Source organism: Pteropus medius, unplaced genomic scaffold, assembly GCF_902729225.1.
Source record: "Pteropus medius unplaced genomic scaffold, Ma_sr-lr_union100, whole genome shotgun sequence".
Lineage (NCBI taxonomy): Eukaryota > Metazoa > Chordata > Mammalia > Chiroptera > Pteropodidae > Pteropus > Pteropus medius.
Window position 1 is genome coordinate 10,187,191 of NW_024353517.1, and position 18,600 is coordinate 10,205,790.

General features: G+C 33.2%; 1 protein-coding gene across 7 annotated transcripts in view; it reads right to left on the reverse strand.

The window, feature by feature from the left end:
• ATP13A3 (ATPase 13A3) overlaps positions 1 to 18,600 on the reverse strand; it is a 78,757-nt gene that overhangs the window by 20,744 nt on the left and 39,413 nt on the right. For all 7 annotated transcript variants that reach the window (XM_039850730.1, XM_039850732.1, XM_039850733.1 and 4 more), the window contains 15 exons: positions 15,871 to 16,021; positions 13,452 to 13,568; positions 12,859 to 12,876; positions 12,613 to 12,766; positions 12,400 to 12,520; positions 9,212 to 9,336; positions 7,444 to 7,619; positions 6,814 to 6,936; positions 6,654 to 6,733; positions 6,017 to 6,059; positions 5,820 to 5,929; positions 5,414 to 5,510; positions 4,430 to 4,502; positions 2,645 to 2,822; positions 1,169 to 1,356 (listed from right to left, as the gene is read on the reverse strand). In XM_039850730.1, coding sequence (XP_039706664.1) covers positions 1,169 to 1,356; positions 2,645 to 2,822; positions 4,430 to 4,502; positions 5,414 to 5,510; positions 5,820 to 5,929; positions 6,017 to 6,059; positions 6,654 to 6,733; positions 6,814 to 6,936; positions 7,444 to 7,619; positions 9,212 to 9,336; positions 12,400 to 12,520; positions 12,613 to 12,766; positions 12,859 to 12,876; positions 13,452 to 13,568; positions 15,871 to 16,021 — 1,754 coding nt within the window. The remainder of the gene's footprint in view (positions 1 to 1,168; positions 1,357 to 2,644; positions 2,823 to 4,429; positions 4,503 to 5,413; positions 5,511 to 5,819; positions 5,930 to 6,016; positions 6,060 to 6,653; positions 6,734 to 6,813; positions 6,937 to 7,443; positions 7,620 to 9,211; positions 9,337 to 12,399; positions 12,521 to 12,612; positions 12,767 to 12,858; positions 12,877 to 13,451; positions 13,569 to 15,870; positions 16,022 to 18,600) is intronic.

Genomic DNA, 18,600 nt, shown 5'->3' on the forward strand with positions numbered 1-18,600 from the left:
CTCTTTGATGGATGTTTTAGCTATTCGTGGGCATGCTCAATATTTCCTTGAAATTTAAAAATATTGAACTAAAAAGAAAACATGTATTATTGTTATCGACATTAATTATTAAGTTCACCTTATAATAAAGTAACTTTATTTATTAAAGGAAATGCTCTTAGAAGTATAAACTTTTTGTCCCACAGCATGGTTCTAATATGATTCTCAGTAAAATAGTTTCTATTTGTTAGAAAAGTAATATCAGTTCTTAAAGGAAAAAAAAGGAATTATTTCAATATTATCGATACTTACATTTGAACAGTCTTACCTGTCCAAAATATGAAGTAATAAAGCCTGCCCTCCAAACCACATTGAGTAGAAGAATAAGATAATGTATGTGAAAATGCTTTGTAAATTCTAACTGGAGACAGAGATTCTAGCAGTTGTTACTCCTTTGACATGCCAAAATCTGTAACCTGACATTTTGTCTACCAGAACACTGATATATCTTCATAACTACAGCAAATGAATAACTACTATTCACTCCAAGATACTGCAAGTCTAAAGTTTCATATGAAAAAAATCAAGTTATTAATTAGTATATTCTCAACTATTTAAAAAAATGGCAATTTACGTATAGTAACTGGCTTTTATCCATAAACCCTAACTCTGATCAATAAAATGCTATCCCCTACTGTCAAAGGCAGATAAAGTCTACATAGGCATCAGTCTCTATTCTATTGGCCCCTGCTGTAAGACACAAAGGTGACAGAAGTGAAGAATTCCAGGTAAATACTGGCTGTAGCAGTGTCAAAAATGAAGAATAGACAGCTAGTGCTGTGCAGACCACCCAGAAGGGAAGTCTAATACCCACTGTTTCAATTGAGGAACCTCTGGTTCCTGCTTCTAATTCCAGCTTTCTCTGCAACAGGTTGTCAAAATGAAAGTTGGAGCCAGAAGTAACAGGAGGTGAAAACCAAGAATGTTTAGAACTGGTGGCTTTAATTTTAAACTCAGGGTGGCAGCTACCATGAGAATAAAACAAGACAGTAAACATCTAAATCACTAAGTTTATTCTAGTTATAAAGATTTACTTTACTTTGAAAAGACAGTTTTAACTCTATTCTTCTTACACTGTTTTTAAAGAAGAAAAGGAATAGATGGAAATCACAATAAATGCCAAACTTACAATTCTTGTAGCAAGGTTGCCTGAAGGGTTTTCCTTTTGAAAAGGCAATTGCCACTATGAGGTACTGAAAACTGGAGATAAAAAACACTGTGGTATTTTCATAATTTTGTATATTATGTGGATCAAGTTCAGTTTGATTGTACAAGTGTGAAGAATTCCAGTATAGGTTTCCTGTTGTATTACAAGCACTAAAACACATAGAAAAATTTACATTACTAAACATAATACTCATTCCCCAAAAGAAATCAATTTTACCTCAGCTGCCTTGAATCACTATCATAACATAAATAGAAATAAGGTATATAGCAAAAGATCCAAATATATTAAGGTAAGATATATAGAACAGGTAGAAGGATACTAAGGATTTTTTTCTCTTTAGTCACATTCCAATTAGTTAAAAAATTAGAAGAAACTCAATAAGCCCCTATCACTTTTTAATAAACTCCCCTCGGTTTTTAAATTGAGAATTTTAGCAGAGTAAACAGACCTTGAGTTTGACCTTAGCTCTACCACTTTCTAGCTATAAGTGAAGAAATATTATTTCATTTCTGAGCCCATATAAGTATGGGCCCTGTAAGTATGGACAACACCTGCTCCATCACAGGGTTCCTGTGAGGAATAAGTAAGATGACTTACATAAATACCCAGCAAAGAAAGCACTTGGTACTGAGATGGCCCATATTTTCTAGCTATGGCTCTCTCATCTCTTACTTCCAGGTGGGCAGGGCTGTCAAATACATATAGGACTAAGGATGAGAAGTACCCAATACCCATACTAAAACATCAACTATAATGTTAAGCGGTAAAAAAATGTTAATCTGCTACAAATAAATTCTGGAAAGAGTATTGAAAACAATTCCATCTACTCCTTTTCATGTACAGTATACATATAAGCAGTAATGTTAAATTTCTAAAACATTGAAAGACAAGTAATCTTCCTCAATCAAGCAAACTAAATGTTTACATCTGAAAATTTAATTCTACAAAATTACCTTAGTGAATAGCATATATGTTTAATTAATTAAAATAATGTTCTCATAATTCGTGAACTATAGAACACTCTACCCATAAACAAATAAGCAGCATTTAATACTTAATTTTTTTTTTTTTTTTCGGTTTTAAATGTCATTTCCTAACCTGGGGTTAGAAAAGTTAGAAGTACCAACATTATTGGTTTAGAAGAGACCAAAGGGATTAATTTCAACTTTCTTATTTTACAGATGAGGAAAGAAAGGCTCAGTAGCAAATTAAGAAACTAGTCCAACATCTCTGTCTTGGTAGTGATTATTAACACCTTGCCTGACCACCTTCCTACCTTGTGGGAGTTACCATGATATAAAGTGAAATACAGGCCAAAATTATTTAAGTGTTTAATCAAGCTGCATGCAAAACTTTTGTATAAATTTTTAGACTTATTTTTACATGCATACGTTAGATATACTTTATAGAAATTTTTTAACAGATTGACCAACTTACTCTGAATGTGGATGCCATACTTCATACCAAGGTTGCTGCTTGACCCAAAAAAACCCCAAAGATTGAAATCCAAAGGAAATGATGATCTGAGATAAAACGGAGAAGAGAAGGGTCCCGGATAAAAGACCTGAAGGTGGTCTTTGTGCCACGAGTTCCTTCCAGGCAGGATTTAAACTCACTATATTAAGAAGAAAAAGATGAAAGGTCTGTATCTAAATATCACTATAAAATACACAATCAGATTAATTTAGGAATTGAAAATTTTTGTTTTTCTCTGACAAATCTTTAATATGAAAAATGTCCAAAAACTAAGGCAGATGTCCATAAATAATCTATGAAAGTAAACAATATAGGCTTTTCTAAAAATGACTCAGGAGTACTCTTTACATTAGTCTACTGAAATTCAGAGAAAACACCACTACAAGTAAAAGAGAATACCAAATACGAGAATATAAACTTAAGATTAATCACCAAAAATAGTTTAACTAAGAATTTATTTCTGAATCTTTAGTTATAAAACTACAGTTAAAATAATATGTATTATTCTCTTAAGATAGTAATAAAAATTTGAAGCAATATAAATATAACAGTAACATAAAAAAGGGTTCTGATTGTTTATTAAGATGGAATCCATCAAGTTTCTTCACTGTAAAGTTTTTCTTTTTTTTCTTTGTAATGAATAAATAATTTGTATACTGAGACTGTGTACAAACCCTGTTCCTCATCAGACTTTCATTCACTAGTTTTAGCATCCACTGAAAATTGTCTAAATAAGGCATTCTTAATTAATGTGATTTTTCCAAGGAACATTTGGCAATGTCCACTTTTAGTTATCACAACTGGGGGGAGTATTCCTGGCATCTAGTCGGGCTGAGGTCAGAGATGCTAGTAAGCATACTATAATGCACAGAATAGTGCCCCCACAATGAATTATCTAGCCTAAAATGTCAGTAACACCATGGTCTATCCATGGTCTAAGTTCACCATTCCTTCTATATTTATTAGTTAGCATTTTACTGTAAGGAAGAGCTTTCTCTCCCTCCCCCTCAATCATTCATGCATTTATTGTATGGACTTATATATTTTTATTTGATTAAGTGGCTCATATCTCATTACATTATTTATTTTGATGTTAACATCACCAATATTGGAACAAACCAACATCTTCTGTCTCTTCATATGATATACCTAGAAGGACACAGCATCACTTCTATGATATTCTTGCCAAGAATTCATAGCCTGAGTCTAATGAGAATGTCAGACAAACCCGTAAAACTGGTATTTCTCCTTTCATAAATGTCAACATTAAGAAGCCCCCCCTAAAAGCTGATATACTATTCCAGATTAAAGAATACTAAAGAGACATGATAAATTTGTGAGCCTGGATTAGATCCTAGGTTAGGGGACTAGGGAAAAAGATACAGTATAAAGGACATTATTGGACACATGACAAAACTTGAATATGAGCTATAGATTAGATAATATTATATCAATGTTAAATTCCCCAATCTTTATAACTGTTTAATTATATAAGGTAATGACTTTGTTTTTAAGCAGCATATATTAAAATATTCAGAGGTAAAAGGGCACGATAAGGCAAACTTACTCTCGAATATTTCAGTAAAAGGCAGAGACAATAAAATAAGTAGGACAAAATATAAGCAATTGGTAATAAAAGGGAATATTTATAGGGAATCTGGAGAGGTATGCAGTGTTACAATTGTTAATGTAAATTTAACAACTGAATTTCATGCTTTGAAATCAGTAACAAAACAAAATACTCACTTGTAAATACTACTACCAAAATGATTGCCAGATCAATGAAAAGAAACTGGAAGTCTCCTAGATTACTTAAGACCTACAGAAGTAATTTTGAAAACATAATTAGTTTTCAGGAACTATTTTTATAGCACTATTTTCATACCATTTTCCCTGGTTTTAGATTTTTTCCCCCCAACAATACCAAATGACACTTGGACCTACTTAAAAAGTAAAACGCATTTGCCTTTCAAATCAGTGAAATATAACATATACTTGCAAACATTCAATTTAATATATTAGTATAAAAGGCATCTCCTAAAAATTTATTCAATAAAAACCTTTTAAAAGTGTTTTAGCAAAAGGAAAACACAAACTTTTACTCACAATATTCAACATTCTTGGAAATTAGTATCTTGAAGCTTCCTTAATATCTAACACCATCCCGCCTGACACTTTCTACAAATGGTAAAAAGGTATAGTTTCACAAAGACTCCTTAGGATGTCACCTATGTTCATTTAGAGATATATCTAAAGTGAGATCACTTCAAGTACAAAATCCGAGGGAGTACCTATGCACACTGCTGTTTAAGCTTTCTCTCCAAATGTATGACATCGTATAAACAACATTGCTGCAACACCTTTTCTTATTCTGGCCTTTTCATGTAAATGTATATAGCAAAGTTAACTATCATTTTGAAATATGTCACAGCTGGACACTTGAAAAAGTTTTAAGAAAGATGTTCAATCTGCACTAAAGGCAAAAAAAAGAATATGAGCATCTTTTATTCACAAGGCTTCAGCCACAGCTGTCAGCCTTAAGGAAATGCTACTACAGATTAATGAGATTTTCAATCTGCTATACAAAATAAACTAAAGGAAAACTTACAGATGCTATTTATGTAAGTTCCATAATTAAAGGAGGCATTCAAAATCAAACCTATATGCTCAAAACTTAATTTCAATGTCTTAACACTAAGTGCCATCTCTGTAAGCAATGTCAATACTCACAGAATACAGTAGAGTAACACTGGAGTACTGTATAATGCTGTACAAAGCCATAAATTTAAAGACACAGAAGGAAGTCATTAAAGCAGCACGGCCTTCCCTGTGAAAACACATGTTGGCATGTGAATAAACGTATTTTAAACTCCTCCTCCGAACCACCATTATACCTTGACAGATAAACACCAACATTCAACAGCTACAACAAAGCACGTTTCTACCAAAAGAACTAAGGCAAAGCGGAACTGGAAGAGATGAGGAGTAGCAGCAATTAATCTGTTACTAACAAGTTATAGATCAAATATATCAATATACCATGGAAACAAATTCATATTACTTCCTGTGATAATTTTTTCTGTATTATTAGAGCAAATTATAAAGAAATAATGGGAAAATTTTCAATTTGTACTACCTGATAAGGTTTGGCACACAAGAAATACTAGGAGTTTTAGAGGTAAAAGGAGATGCCACTGACGCCTCAAGCTCTGATAAGGAAATGCCTCCATGTGCCCTCTTCAAAGCCTAAAGTTTGAAAACAGAAACTGGTTAAGTTTTGTAAACGTGACTTAGGCTAGAGAAAGAACTAAAAATCACGAAAATTATACTTACACCACAATCATTTGCACCATCACCACACATTCCAACAAAGTAACTAAGAAACAAAAATTATGTTAAGATTTTGATTAATTTCTTAAAATATACAATATTTTATTTAAGATTTCACCAATACAGTATTATGAAAAACTAACAAAATAAGTTTCTCCCAGTGAAACTAATGACCAACGGGCATGTTGCTTTGCAAACAGCACCAGTCTGTAAGTCAAATAATCTCAGTTATTATCCTATTTCTGTCACAGGTGGGCAAATTACTTTAATACTTTGTCATCACAATCTCCTAAATCTTTAGAACAAAGTACTTGGGCCTATATAGTCTTTGGTACACTTGCTTTTAAGGCTATCAGTAAAGATTTCTCCTTTAAAAACTTGAAAGTTAATTATTTACTAAAACTATAAAGTTACTGCCATCAAACTGAGATGAACTCTACCTCACAGATATTACCAGGAAAAGAAATTGTGGATATTATACTTTAGCTAAATAAATGCGCACATGAACCTCTTATAAATAGACACTTAAAATTATCACTTAACTTACGTGTGACAATTTTATATACATGAAATGTTAGTTACTTTTCTGGGTTTGAAAATGAAACTACAATTCATAACACACACAAAAACCAATACTTACTCTACATTTTGCAATGCTTCAACTAACTGTGTCTTCTGATCCGGTGCCATACGAGCAAACACGGTACCATGCAACATCAACTGGAAAAAATATAAATTTCTTTAAAATACTGTTTATAAATGTATTCCAGTAAACACATACATAAACCCAAATCACTAACCTTAGGAACGAGGTCTTGAAAATGCTCCAGAATCACTGAAAATGACTTCCCATTCATTGCGAAATGATAACGAGTCACCTGAAGATCTTCTAAGCTATCCTGGGCCAATTTAATTGGAATAGCCTGTGTATACAACATTCAGAACAATATTTAGGCAGCCAAATCAAATAACACAATCCTGTTTTAAAAATATTTGATCAAAAACTAAAGCTTTTCATCCAATATTTTATACAAGATACTGAAAGTTTAACATTTATTGAAAGTAAAGTTCAATTTTAAGATAATCTATGTTTACATGGAAAAAAGAAAAACTTAGGGAAGGCTAATATCAGCTTTAATTTGAAATGATCGTGAACTGAATATTATGGGCCACCTGCATCATTTATCACTACTTTTAAAATAAGATAAATCTTTGTTACTGTTATACTTCGAAACTGTTCTTCTCAACTTTGGCTATCAAATTTTAAACATTGAGATTCCTGGGTCTAATGAACCAGAATCTCTGAGGAGAAGGCCCAGACTTCTGTTTTTGCATACTTTTTGTTTTGTTGTATTTTAATGCACTTTTTATTTTTTCAGACTAAATTAAAAGAAGCAAGCTTCAAAAGGGAAAACTCATTTTGACATTACCTCTGATTCAATTGCTGATGAATTACTACACTGTGTTATGGTATCTGCATAATGCCAATTTATCTTGGCAACTTTCCCATCCTTTGGAGGTAATGCTTCAGCAATAATAACTTTATCTTGAGGTAGTATCATTCCACAGTCTCTGGCCACAGAGACAGCAGTTAACATGTTGTCACCTAATTTTCAAAATATTGAAAAAACATTAAAATTAAAGTGGAAACATAAATATATTAAACAAGTACTTATTGAGAATCCACTATAGTCCCCATGACTGGGTTAGGCAACTTGCAGATTATATATGGTCTTTACTTTTGGAATTTAAAAATAACAAAATTAGGATATACTTATCAAAGGAAGCTTCAAATAATTCAAGCACATATATACTAAACAGATGGAATAGTCTCAATTTCTAAAGCCAAATATATTCTCCATCTTTTTGAGTCATGCATTAGTAGTACCCACTCAACACCTAGCACAGTGCTACATACAGAGCAGGTGCTCAATTAAATGTGTTGAAATAACCTAGGAGTGTCTGTGTAAGAATACCCTAGAGTAATATCACAGAAAAGAAAAATTATAAAATCAAAATTACACAAAACAAAAGGATAAGCAAGGTAACAGAATATAATCTTTACAAGATGGAAAGAGAAGCAAGACACAACTTCTCAGTCATGAGAAGGAAAGTACTGAAGAGCAGTGGTGTAAGGACATGATCAAGAGAAGAAAATGTAAGCTTACAAGAGAAGCAGGCAAAGGTCTTGGGAACCCACTGCTATCGGAACTGAAGGACAATATTATTTCCCCTCCCAATTCCCACACACTATTTCCACAGGTGTCATCCCGTGACAACAGACTCCCTTGGGGCAACAAAGCCATAGTCTGTCATGGCAGAGAAAGATCGGGGAAAGCTAGAGATGGAAAGTGCTTTGAAGAAGTCATTGGAACCATGAATTGCTGGGATGCTAATAAATTTAATTACTTGAGCTATCTGCTAATAAGTATGCTATTTGACGAATCTCAGATTCTAAAACATAAAAAGTGCACAGGCTTTTTCCATATAAGTTTTGCTGAACACATAAATGCCATAAAATGAATACCCTAATTCTGATTACTTGTAAAAAGAAAAATAAAAAACCCATTTAAAGCCACCACTACTTCGCACAGCTAGGGAATTACAATCAGACAACATTATCGACAGTACAGTAACACCGAGAGAATCATTTAGATACAGTAGTCAAAAAACGAGCTATTTTCACTATTATGGATTCAAGTGATAATAATAAACATACTATCTTATACATAAAAACGTAATTCCAACAAATATCTATTAATCGTTTTCCATGCATCTGGAACAGTTCTAAAAATTGGAGAAGACCCCAAAATATGTAAAAGATACTCTTAACCCTCATGAACCTCATATTCTAGTAGAGAAAACAAATCTATAAATAACTAGCACAACGTAAAGTACAATAAGTACTATAAGAAATCTATGATTTAAAAAGACATAACAAAAAGGAGCAGAGTTTAAATTTTCACAGTGTGCCCTTCACTATTTTACTATACTTGCTATAAATAGAATTTGTTAGACCTTAAAAAAGTATTGCAAAGTTATCTTATACCTTGAAACATATTCAGAGCTGAAATAGGGCAATGTAGGATGGAGCTACTATATAATATACTTTTATAACCACCTGATCATTCCTCAATATTATATATCTTGAACTCTAAGAGTCACACTCATCTTCTGTGTCCTTTTATAAAGTCTAACCTGTGACCATGACAGTGCGAATGTTGGCTTTATGCAAATCTTCAAGTACTGCAGGGGTTTCTTGCTTTAATTTGTTCTGCATTATAATTAATCCCATAAAATCCATGTTGTTTTCAATGGCATCTCTGCAGAAAAAGAAATTTTAACACATAATGGTTTAGTCAAGAGAACAAGTACTTTCTATTGATAAAGCAATTAAAATATCCATAAATTATAAATTAAAACATTTTATACATGGAATAAATCATAAATGTGTGTATTTAGTTTAATATCTCAAAAAGTTTTAATCTGGAAAAAAATAAGAAATACATTTTGAAATTAAATTTTACCTTTTGAAATGAGAGAATACGAAGACCATCGGAAATGTACAGTTGGTCCTTCATATCCCCAGGGGGTTCCTGCAACCAATCCCCCTCGACTATCAAGGGACAACTACGTATCTTTCTAAGACACTAAATATCTGTAATACTAGGAATGTTCATCTTGATCCTACTCACAAATGAATAAACATAAATAAATCTTTTTTTATGTCCCCTATACGATATGCCCTAACTTAAATGTTAAAAGGAAAAAACTGTACCATAAGCACATTTGATATAATTATACTGATTATCATCGTTGACGAATTTTATAAAACTCTTGATCCAATTCTTGATCCTGAAAGTGTGATCTAAAAATTGTTAGCAGTTCAAAAACGAAATCTACTCAGGACCAAGAGGTGGGCCTTTTAGCATATTTATTCATTTTCGATAGTCACCAAGATGCTACTCCTTCAAATAGCTGAGTATCTACAGTACACCAAGCACTATGCTAGTAGCTGGGATGTCAAAGATGAAAAGGCATGCTCTCTACTCAATATGTCTTTGTGGAGAAACAGACATGCAAGCAAAGAGATGCATGCAAAAATAATATGTGTTTCAGCACTATAATGGTGATGAAGTCTGTTCAGTGATAGCTGTGTTCTTAAGAAATCTCAAGCTACAAAAAACATATTACGAAAATATTTTTTTCCGAGGAGATAGGGGGCTTGAGGTTAGGGACCAAAATTTCAGATTTGCAATATCAAGTGGTTTTTCTACACAAAATTCAACAATAAAGGTCTTTTAAGTATACAGCTATAAACCTAAGCATCTCTGAAATGTAATTGAGAACAATGGGTGTGGTGTTAATGGTATTAAATAATAGTAAGAAAACAGTACAAATGATCCTGCTGGTGGTAACAGGAGAAACAAACCTTGAAGCCTAAAAATGCATTTCAAAGCACAAAGCTGTACAAATGTGAAACTACTGGGTCAAAAGCACTGCAACCATTTTCCTGAGGTACTAGTCATTTCTGGCTGCAGCTGGTTTCCTAACTCTCTTATGAACAATACGGATCATAGGAATTTTGCCCTCTAATAAATACTACAATATTTAATTAGAGATATAAAGGTTCAAGCTGTAAGAGAAATGCCAAAACTTGTTTCCAGAAGGTAAAATGTAAACACAGAAAAGGTCTCGGTTGAAAAATGAGAACGAAGGGAAGTAGAGAGAAAATGTGACAGGAGGGTGGGATAGGGTATCCTGCACAGAAAAAATAGCCTATCCAAGGGCACAAAAGGATGTCTGAATATGATAGGCTTGAGAACTATAACAATTCAATAGTCCTTAAGGAGGAAAATGACAAAAGGTGAAGCTGTCGAGAAAAAGGAACCTATGTGTTCTTCACAGGAATCAGGATATAACATTTGTGGCTCTCAATAATCAGAATAATCAGATCATTTAGTCATCACTTTTTTTTTTTTGAAACGTTCATGCTTAGACCACATCCCCCAAACATCCTGTTTCATAGCTACAATTCCTAATGTAGTTTTCTTTTTTAGTTATTTGACTAGCCACTCCATTCCTTTAGTACTTACTCAGGAAAACAGAATTGTACTACAACACTGTCCTACTTTTTTGACTTAATGTGCCTGGAAGAATTAACAGAAATTCTAATAGTCCACAATTTAACCACTGCCCTACTGGTGAGTGTTATATCATTTACACTATTTAAACATGATCTTATGCACATGTAGAAATATTTCTTCAGGCCGGAATCCTAGAACTGCACTTGCTAGGTCAAATTACATAAGCAAATTTAAATGCTAATAGGTACTATGTTATATTTTTTAGAATTTACAGTAGCATAGTAGCGATATGTTGTAATAATTTTCTTACCTTCACTAACACTTGCTATTATCAATCTCTCCAATTTGTCAATCTTAGGAGAGAAGTGACGTCACACTGTGGTTTTATTTTGTAGTTCTCCAAGAAATAGTGTCCTATCATTTTCATGTGTTCATTGGCCATTTGTATGCTTTTTCTGATATTTACCTGTTTATATCATTTGCCCATGTTAAAAATTACATATGTGTTTGTTTCCTTTTCTGATGCATATCTCTGATTATGAACTCCTCCAGTAGGTGATGATGAGCCATTTCTAAGAATGTCACATAGGAGACTGACATTAGATCTGATTATTAAAAAGTTCTCTCTGGAAGCAGTATGGAACAGATAGTAAAGACCAGAAAAAAGCTGAGACTCTGAATTAGAGACAATGGCAGTGAGGATGGTGGAAGCAGCTATTAGATAGGCAAAATTAGCAGGACAGCCAATAAATATTACTTTCTGCTGATAAATTGCTAGGTACGCCATAGGTAAACGAAAATGTTATCCTCAAACAGGAAGTCTGTCTCAGTTATAGTAAAAGTGACAATCCTAGACATAAAACCCATATATTATCTATACATGGAAGTAAATGTGATGCTGTTAATGCCACTGGACCTTTCTGGTGGAAGGTAATTGGTTATTGTGACTCATGATACTCTGACTGAATTAGTAGTTGGTTCCAACCACTTGGCAAAAGCAAGTTGATCATTTGGGAAAAATAAACTTCTGTAGAATTAGGTTTATTGAAACATAATTATGCTCCTATAAGATGCCGGACACATAACAGGCACTTGATAAATATTTAACAAATGAATTGAAAATAGTTCCGAAGAGCTGTATTTTTATCTCAATCACCTAAAACAAACATTGCATTATGTGTATGTGCATACATCCAATAAATATTTAATAAATATTCAACTACAAATTATTTTATGTGACTTATATAAACATAAATGATGTATTAGAAAAACGGTAGAAAAATTGTTCATCACCCTTACCTGCTAATATTCTGTACTTTATGCCATGTCAGTTTTGACTCCAATTTTCTGTGTGCAAGAGCAATCACACGGAAGCCCTGTTTAGTGTAATCCTCTAAAACTTTTTCAAAATCAACAGGAACTTTTTAAGAAAAAAAAAAAAAGTTGTTGTTCAAGCGAACACAAGCTTATATAAATACCAGAATTTTATTCAAAGCCCAGTTGTTTCTTTACCTGTTTCAGGTTTACAAAGACTGGCAATGACTTCAGGTGCTCCTTTCATGTAGGCATCCATTTTCTTATCCCCTAGCACCCTTGCAACCACACTCATACGTTGCAAAGCAGAAGAAAATGGAAACTGGCGAACAATTCCTATCTCATAAATAGCCTGTATAATTTCAAAAGATGCACAAAGCATTTATTATCCTTTAAGAATTAAAACAAATATATTTAGGTAACAAGTAAACAATCTTCACTTACTGGAAGTTCAAACAGCTCCTAAAAACAAAACAAAAAATAAAAAATAAAGAAATAGTACAGATTAAGTCCGTTAACATACTCAAAATTAAAAACAAAAAAAACCTACACATCCAGAAACATTATTTGGAAAACAGCAAGGAACTTCGATTATTTTAAAGTCAGGTTTCAAGATTAGCTTCCCTACCACCTCCCAATTTAAAACAGTATATATTTGAGTATTTTGAATTTTCTGCTATCCTAAAAATATTAACATATTAAGAACTAAAATAAACTAAGAGGGACATTTTAAAAATTCACCTAAAAATAAAGTCTCTCCCATATTCTTTTTATTAAATTCTAGGAATATACAGGTGCAATTTAAAAGAATTAATCATCATGTCATCATGTATCTAAATTACAAGGCACTAAGCTGCTCAGTTAATAGGAAGGAAATGCAATGGTACTGAGAAAACTACACCCATAACATTCCAGGTGTAGTTTCTAATAAACGCAGTTAAAATATTCATATCTGTATGAGAATTAAGGACATGTGATTTCATCTTCTAGTTACATTCAAACTGAATGTTATAATCTAGCCTAAAGTGATTTCGCACCATTTCCTGGTCTCCTGCAGGTGTAGATTCAGGAAGCAACTGTTTTGGAGGACGAACCACAGTGGGCATAATTCGATTATGAAGTGCTGTTTCCTCTTCAGTTGCTTCTTCCAGAATCTGAAAGGAAAATATTCAACACATTACCTCATAAAATTTAAATCACTGGTTCCATTTTTAAATAAACATTATGGCTATTTTCAGTGAAGTTAAAAAAAAATTAGTGCCCAAGAAATAAATGAGCACTACTAGATCACTAACATAAATAAAATATAAATGAAGCTAGTTAAAGTCCTAGCAACTCATGGGAGAGAGGAAGCAGAGGTTAGAAGTGAGTAAAGAAATAGAGAAAAAAAGTCTCTAATTTTTCTCCTACAACTTGTTGGGCTGAGACTAGCTCTACAAAAAAAAAACAGAAAGTTCTTACAGTTCCAAAATTTTTAGTTTATCATCCAGAAATTCCTTTCTGCTAACAGGAAAGGAGTCAGAAGTATATGGAGCTCAAATATGGTTAGTAGAACCACTGGGTCAAGAACATACTTCAATCCAAAGATGTGAGTTTACTATTTCAGCTTGAACACATCTAGTTAAGATATCACAACCCTAACCCCTTGAAATTGATTTTTAAAAATTTTTGGTGAAAAAATTCAAACAAGAACTTGTATTAAAATACATGTACATGAGAAACAAACCGATTTGACTCTATAACTGGAGAAATCAATCAATGGGAAAATGATGGAGAAAGAAATCATGTCCAATTAGCCAATTTTATACAATTCTAATATACACTTTAACATCTCTGAATTGGGATGCATCTCATATGGCATCAATCACACCAAATAGCAGTAGTGCCCAGTTATGTGAAAACATTCCACTGATCCTTTTTGGTAAAACCAAGCATTAAACATTTAAGTCAATAAAACATGCTATTACATAAACTTACTTATTTAACCCATTTTTTTAAAAATTTCACAAACAGAACACTAAAATCTACTGAAAATCTATTTGGCTGGAGAAAAGTTTTAGAGAACATCCAAGATGAATCAGTCCAATTTTGCTTTACACTCAACAAATGAAGTGGGCCTCCTTTAGGAAATTAAATTTGATGAGTATTTGTTGTGGGCTTTCAGAAGATGGCAGAGCACTTATTCATTCACTCAGCTCCCTCCCTTTCAAAATATCAACAAAACACACAAAAAGAAATAAACCTGTAAAAGTAAACAGAAAGGAAAAACAGGAAGAGGAGACTTCCAATATGGAGACAAAAGGCAAACTGAAAAATATTGATAAATATAGCAATGAAGGAAACGGGAGTTCAGAATAAACATAAGAAGACATACAAGAGAGGTGGGAATATTTCTTTTCAGCCAAAATAGCTGAGCTAAGCAAAAAAAAAAAAGATTCAGGGAGTCATTCTCTAGACATTTGGACTACCAACCTGAGAAGAGGAAGGGCTTTACTATGAGGGTTAACATTCCAGAGTAAACCTCCGCTTGTGCAAGCATTGTGGGAGTGGGTAAGGCATTCGACCTAATTTTGCTATTTCTGCTCCTCTGAAACTGAAGAATGCCTGTGGATGAGAACCCAATCTCGACACACAAGCTCCCTACCCCTCGTCAGCCTTCCCATTCAGGGGAGATGCTTCTCAAGAAAACAGTCTAACATATATATGGGCAAGGAAAAAAACCTTACTGCAGCTACCCAGAGTTATCAAACCAGAAACTTCATTCTTAAATATGAAAGTATTATCAAGATGTATAATGAAAACCACAAGCACAAAGGAGAAGGATTAAGAGTAGAGAAGAAAAAGCAAAACAATACTCAGAGAAAATAAATTATCCAGATGCCAGAAGGGAACTTTAAAAACAAACTATTATTGCATCTATAAAAGAACTGAATGCTGTAAAATGGTAACAACCAGAGAACATAAACAAGCACTCAGAAATTAAAATTACCAATGGCAAAACATATAGAAGGAAACAAACAAACACGAACGGTGTGTGTGTTTGTGTAAAGACACAGAAAGTAGAAGATGGGAACAAAGAACATTGAAGACACATCACTACTCTATACTTTTTACCTGACCAACAAATTGTGCCCCTGATGATCATCTTACTGACTACGCCGACTGTCCCAAGTAGCTGATAGCTGATTTCTCATATAAACAAACATAAAGCAGGGGTCCTGAGCAGGTCATCTCTATTAAAGGTGTTTAAGTGAGTCATTTTAACTAAAACAGACATTTTTTTTCCTTTTACAAAGTATAACAATCTCTCTAGTGATGCATCTTTAAAAATTAAAGAGTTGCTTTTATGGTACAAGATAGACTGTCGTCAAAAAAATTAAAAGAAGTGGTCCTTCTGCAAGGTAATTTTTACTCTATTTTCCTAAAGTTACTTGTGCCTTAAAATATTGAACTTACCCATCCAATGGCTTCAAACATTTTCAAATCAAGTGGATCACCAGAAAGCACTCCTTCAATTTTTGTGAGTGAATGACAAGTAGCCATACAAGCAACAAACTGAGACTTTACCAACATCTCATTGCAAACGTTTTCTTCTGGCAAAAGAAAACTAAATAGAAAATGCACTGAATTAATTAGATTTATAAATCTCAAGACTCAAGACAGTATTCTAACAATATTCAGGTTTTATGATTTTTCAAAATGGAAATAAAATGTTTGCATTTCTGCATATTTTTAACTATACTTTTAAGCATTCCAAAACATTTTCTTCCATGAAAATTACACAACTAAAATACAGTATTATCTTAGATTCTGAATAAGTAGGCCACACATAACACTATAGAAAATACTAAATAATAAAAATGCTGCTAAATAATAAAAATGCTGCCTACGTACATACGACAGATTAGAATACGTCAAAAACTGTCTAACAAAAACATAAAATGAATGTGTAACAATTAAACTTCTAAATGCAAAACTGAACTCATAAGAAATAAAGGGAAATTTTCAAGTGGCAGAAATAGAGGGAAAGGAAAACCAGAGAGGTATGAACTATGAACTTAAGCAGATGCTGTAACTACCCAGGGGAGAAGGAAGAAGGCAGGGGAGCCATCTCAGTACCCTTGGGTTTTAATAACCACATAGGAACAGGAGACACAGTCCTGGCCACATACAAAGTGGGGACTTGAAACTAAAAGAATCCTTGTCACCCAGGATGGCAAATGCTCTTCAAGAGCTACATCCTTGGAAAAACAGCATACTATAAAAATTTATCCATAGGCCCAAAGGCATAGCTAAGAATAAGCTTATCTCTTTCCACTGCCACCCCCCCACCAAAGTTCAAGAAAATACTTAATATCTATATAATATTTATTGTACTAGGCCCTGTTCTAAGAACTTTAAATATATTTGACTCATCTCATCTTCACACCATCTGAAGGTATTTTATTATCTCAATTTCAAAGATGAGAAAAGCGAAGCAGAATGGTTAAGTAACTTACCAAGGTTACAGAGCACATAGGTGGCAGAGCGAGGATTCAAAAATGGGTCTGATTTCAGGGCCTAAACTCTGAACCACTACACTACTAAGGAGAGGATATACGTTTGAGTATATGCTACTGCCTGGTCCAGAAATCTCCAAGTTACAAAAGTAACACTAAAGCTTTTCTGGCAACACTGATATCACTCTTGGCCAAGCTCTTGGCCAAGCAAAGGCAGAGGAGTGCCCACCACACAGCCACAGAGAAGGGAGTCTCACAGGAAAATCTTGCTAAGAATGTGTTCATAATCTAAAAATGCACCAAGAAACAATTCCCACCAGTCAACAAACACAACAAGGACAGAATTAGAATCCTATAAATTTGAGACAATAGAATGGCAATCTGGACGAATGCAAAAAAGGCATTTTTAAATTAAAGACTTAGAAAAAAATAAGACACCATGGGGGGAGACAGAGAGAGGCAGATTTGGAAAAAAACAAATGAAATTTCTTGTCTAACGTATGGTTAGGATTCTCAGATGGAGAGAAAAGAATAAGGGGAAGGCCATAATGGAACAGAAAGAGGCTGAAAATTTTCCAGGACTTAAGAAAAAGTTCTTGGAATTCTTGGAATCAAGAAACAAAATAGTCCTGCACAAACAAATAAAAAGATCATGGTAAAACTGCAGATATCAAAGATAAAGAAATATTTTTAAAACAACAAAATTGAAGAGATTACTAAAGAGATTAAGATTTTTCAAAAGCAGTAACAAAGGGAGTCTGGAGGAATGGAATAGCATCTTCAAAGTGCTGAAGGTACACAACTGTCAACACAGAAATCTATACAGTTACACCATCATTCAAGAAGAATTACTAATGAGTCTAGTTATAGAAGATGGCAATTTAATTCAGAGGAATGGGATACAAAAAGCAATGGTTAACAAATTATTTGTAAAATCTAAGTAAATCTTAGCATGCAGATTTTAGAAAACCAAAATCATAATCAAGTTTTATGCAACAAATACAAATAAGAAAGGAGGGCAATAATCGAAATAAAAGTATTCTACAGTCCATGGGTCCTTTTGTGGGGGTTTAAAACACAACGATAAAACCCATGAACTTTAGACTCTTAACTATGAATATGAATAATTTAAGGACGTGTAGTAAAAGATTAGGATGTATAAATTCTCAGAAAATATGAAATATGAAAAAATGTGTGAATATATCTGAAATCACAATAAATATGAACGCAATGGCATAGAAAGATTGAAAAGAGATGGAAAAAAAGATATACAAGGTAAACATCAGGCAAAAAAAAAGCTGACGTGTAACTACATAAAACCATTAGATGAAACAATTTAAGGCAAGATACATTAGGGATAAATAAGGTCGCAATTTATCACCAAGAAGATGTAACAACGCTGAAATTACATGAACCAAACAACAGTCTCTTAAAGGATACAAACCAAACTCCCACAGACTTTTGAGAGAAAATAAATGACACAAACACAATCACAGTAACAAAGCTTCTAAACATCAAAAGACAACAAAAACATAGTAAAAAGAAGAGAAAGAGACCAGTGGAATACTTTGCAATGCAGATTATCATCCAGAAAATACAAAGGACTTCTAACAAATGAATAAGATAAAGACTAACAACACAATAGAAAAATTGGGCTATAAACTGATACTGCACAGAAGAATGTTAA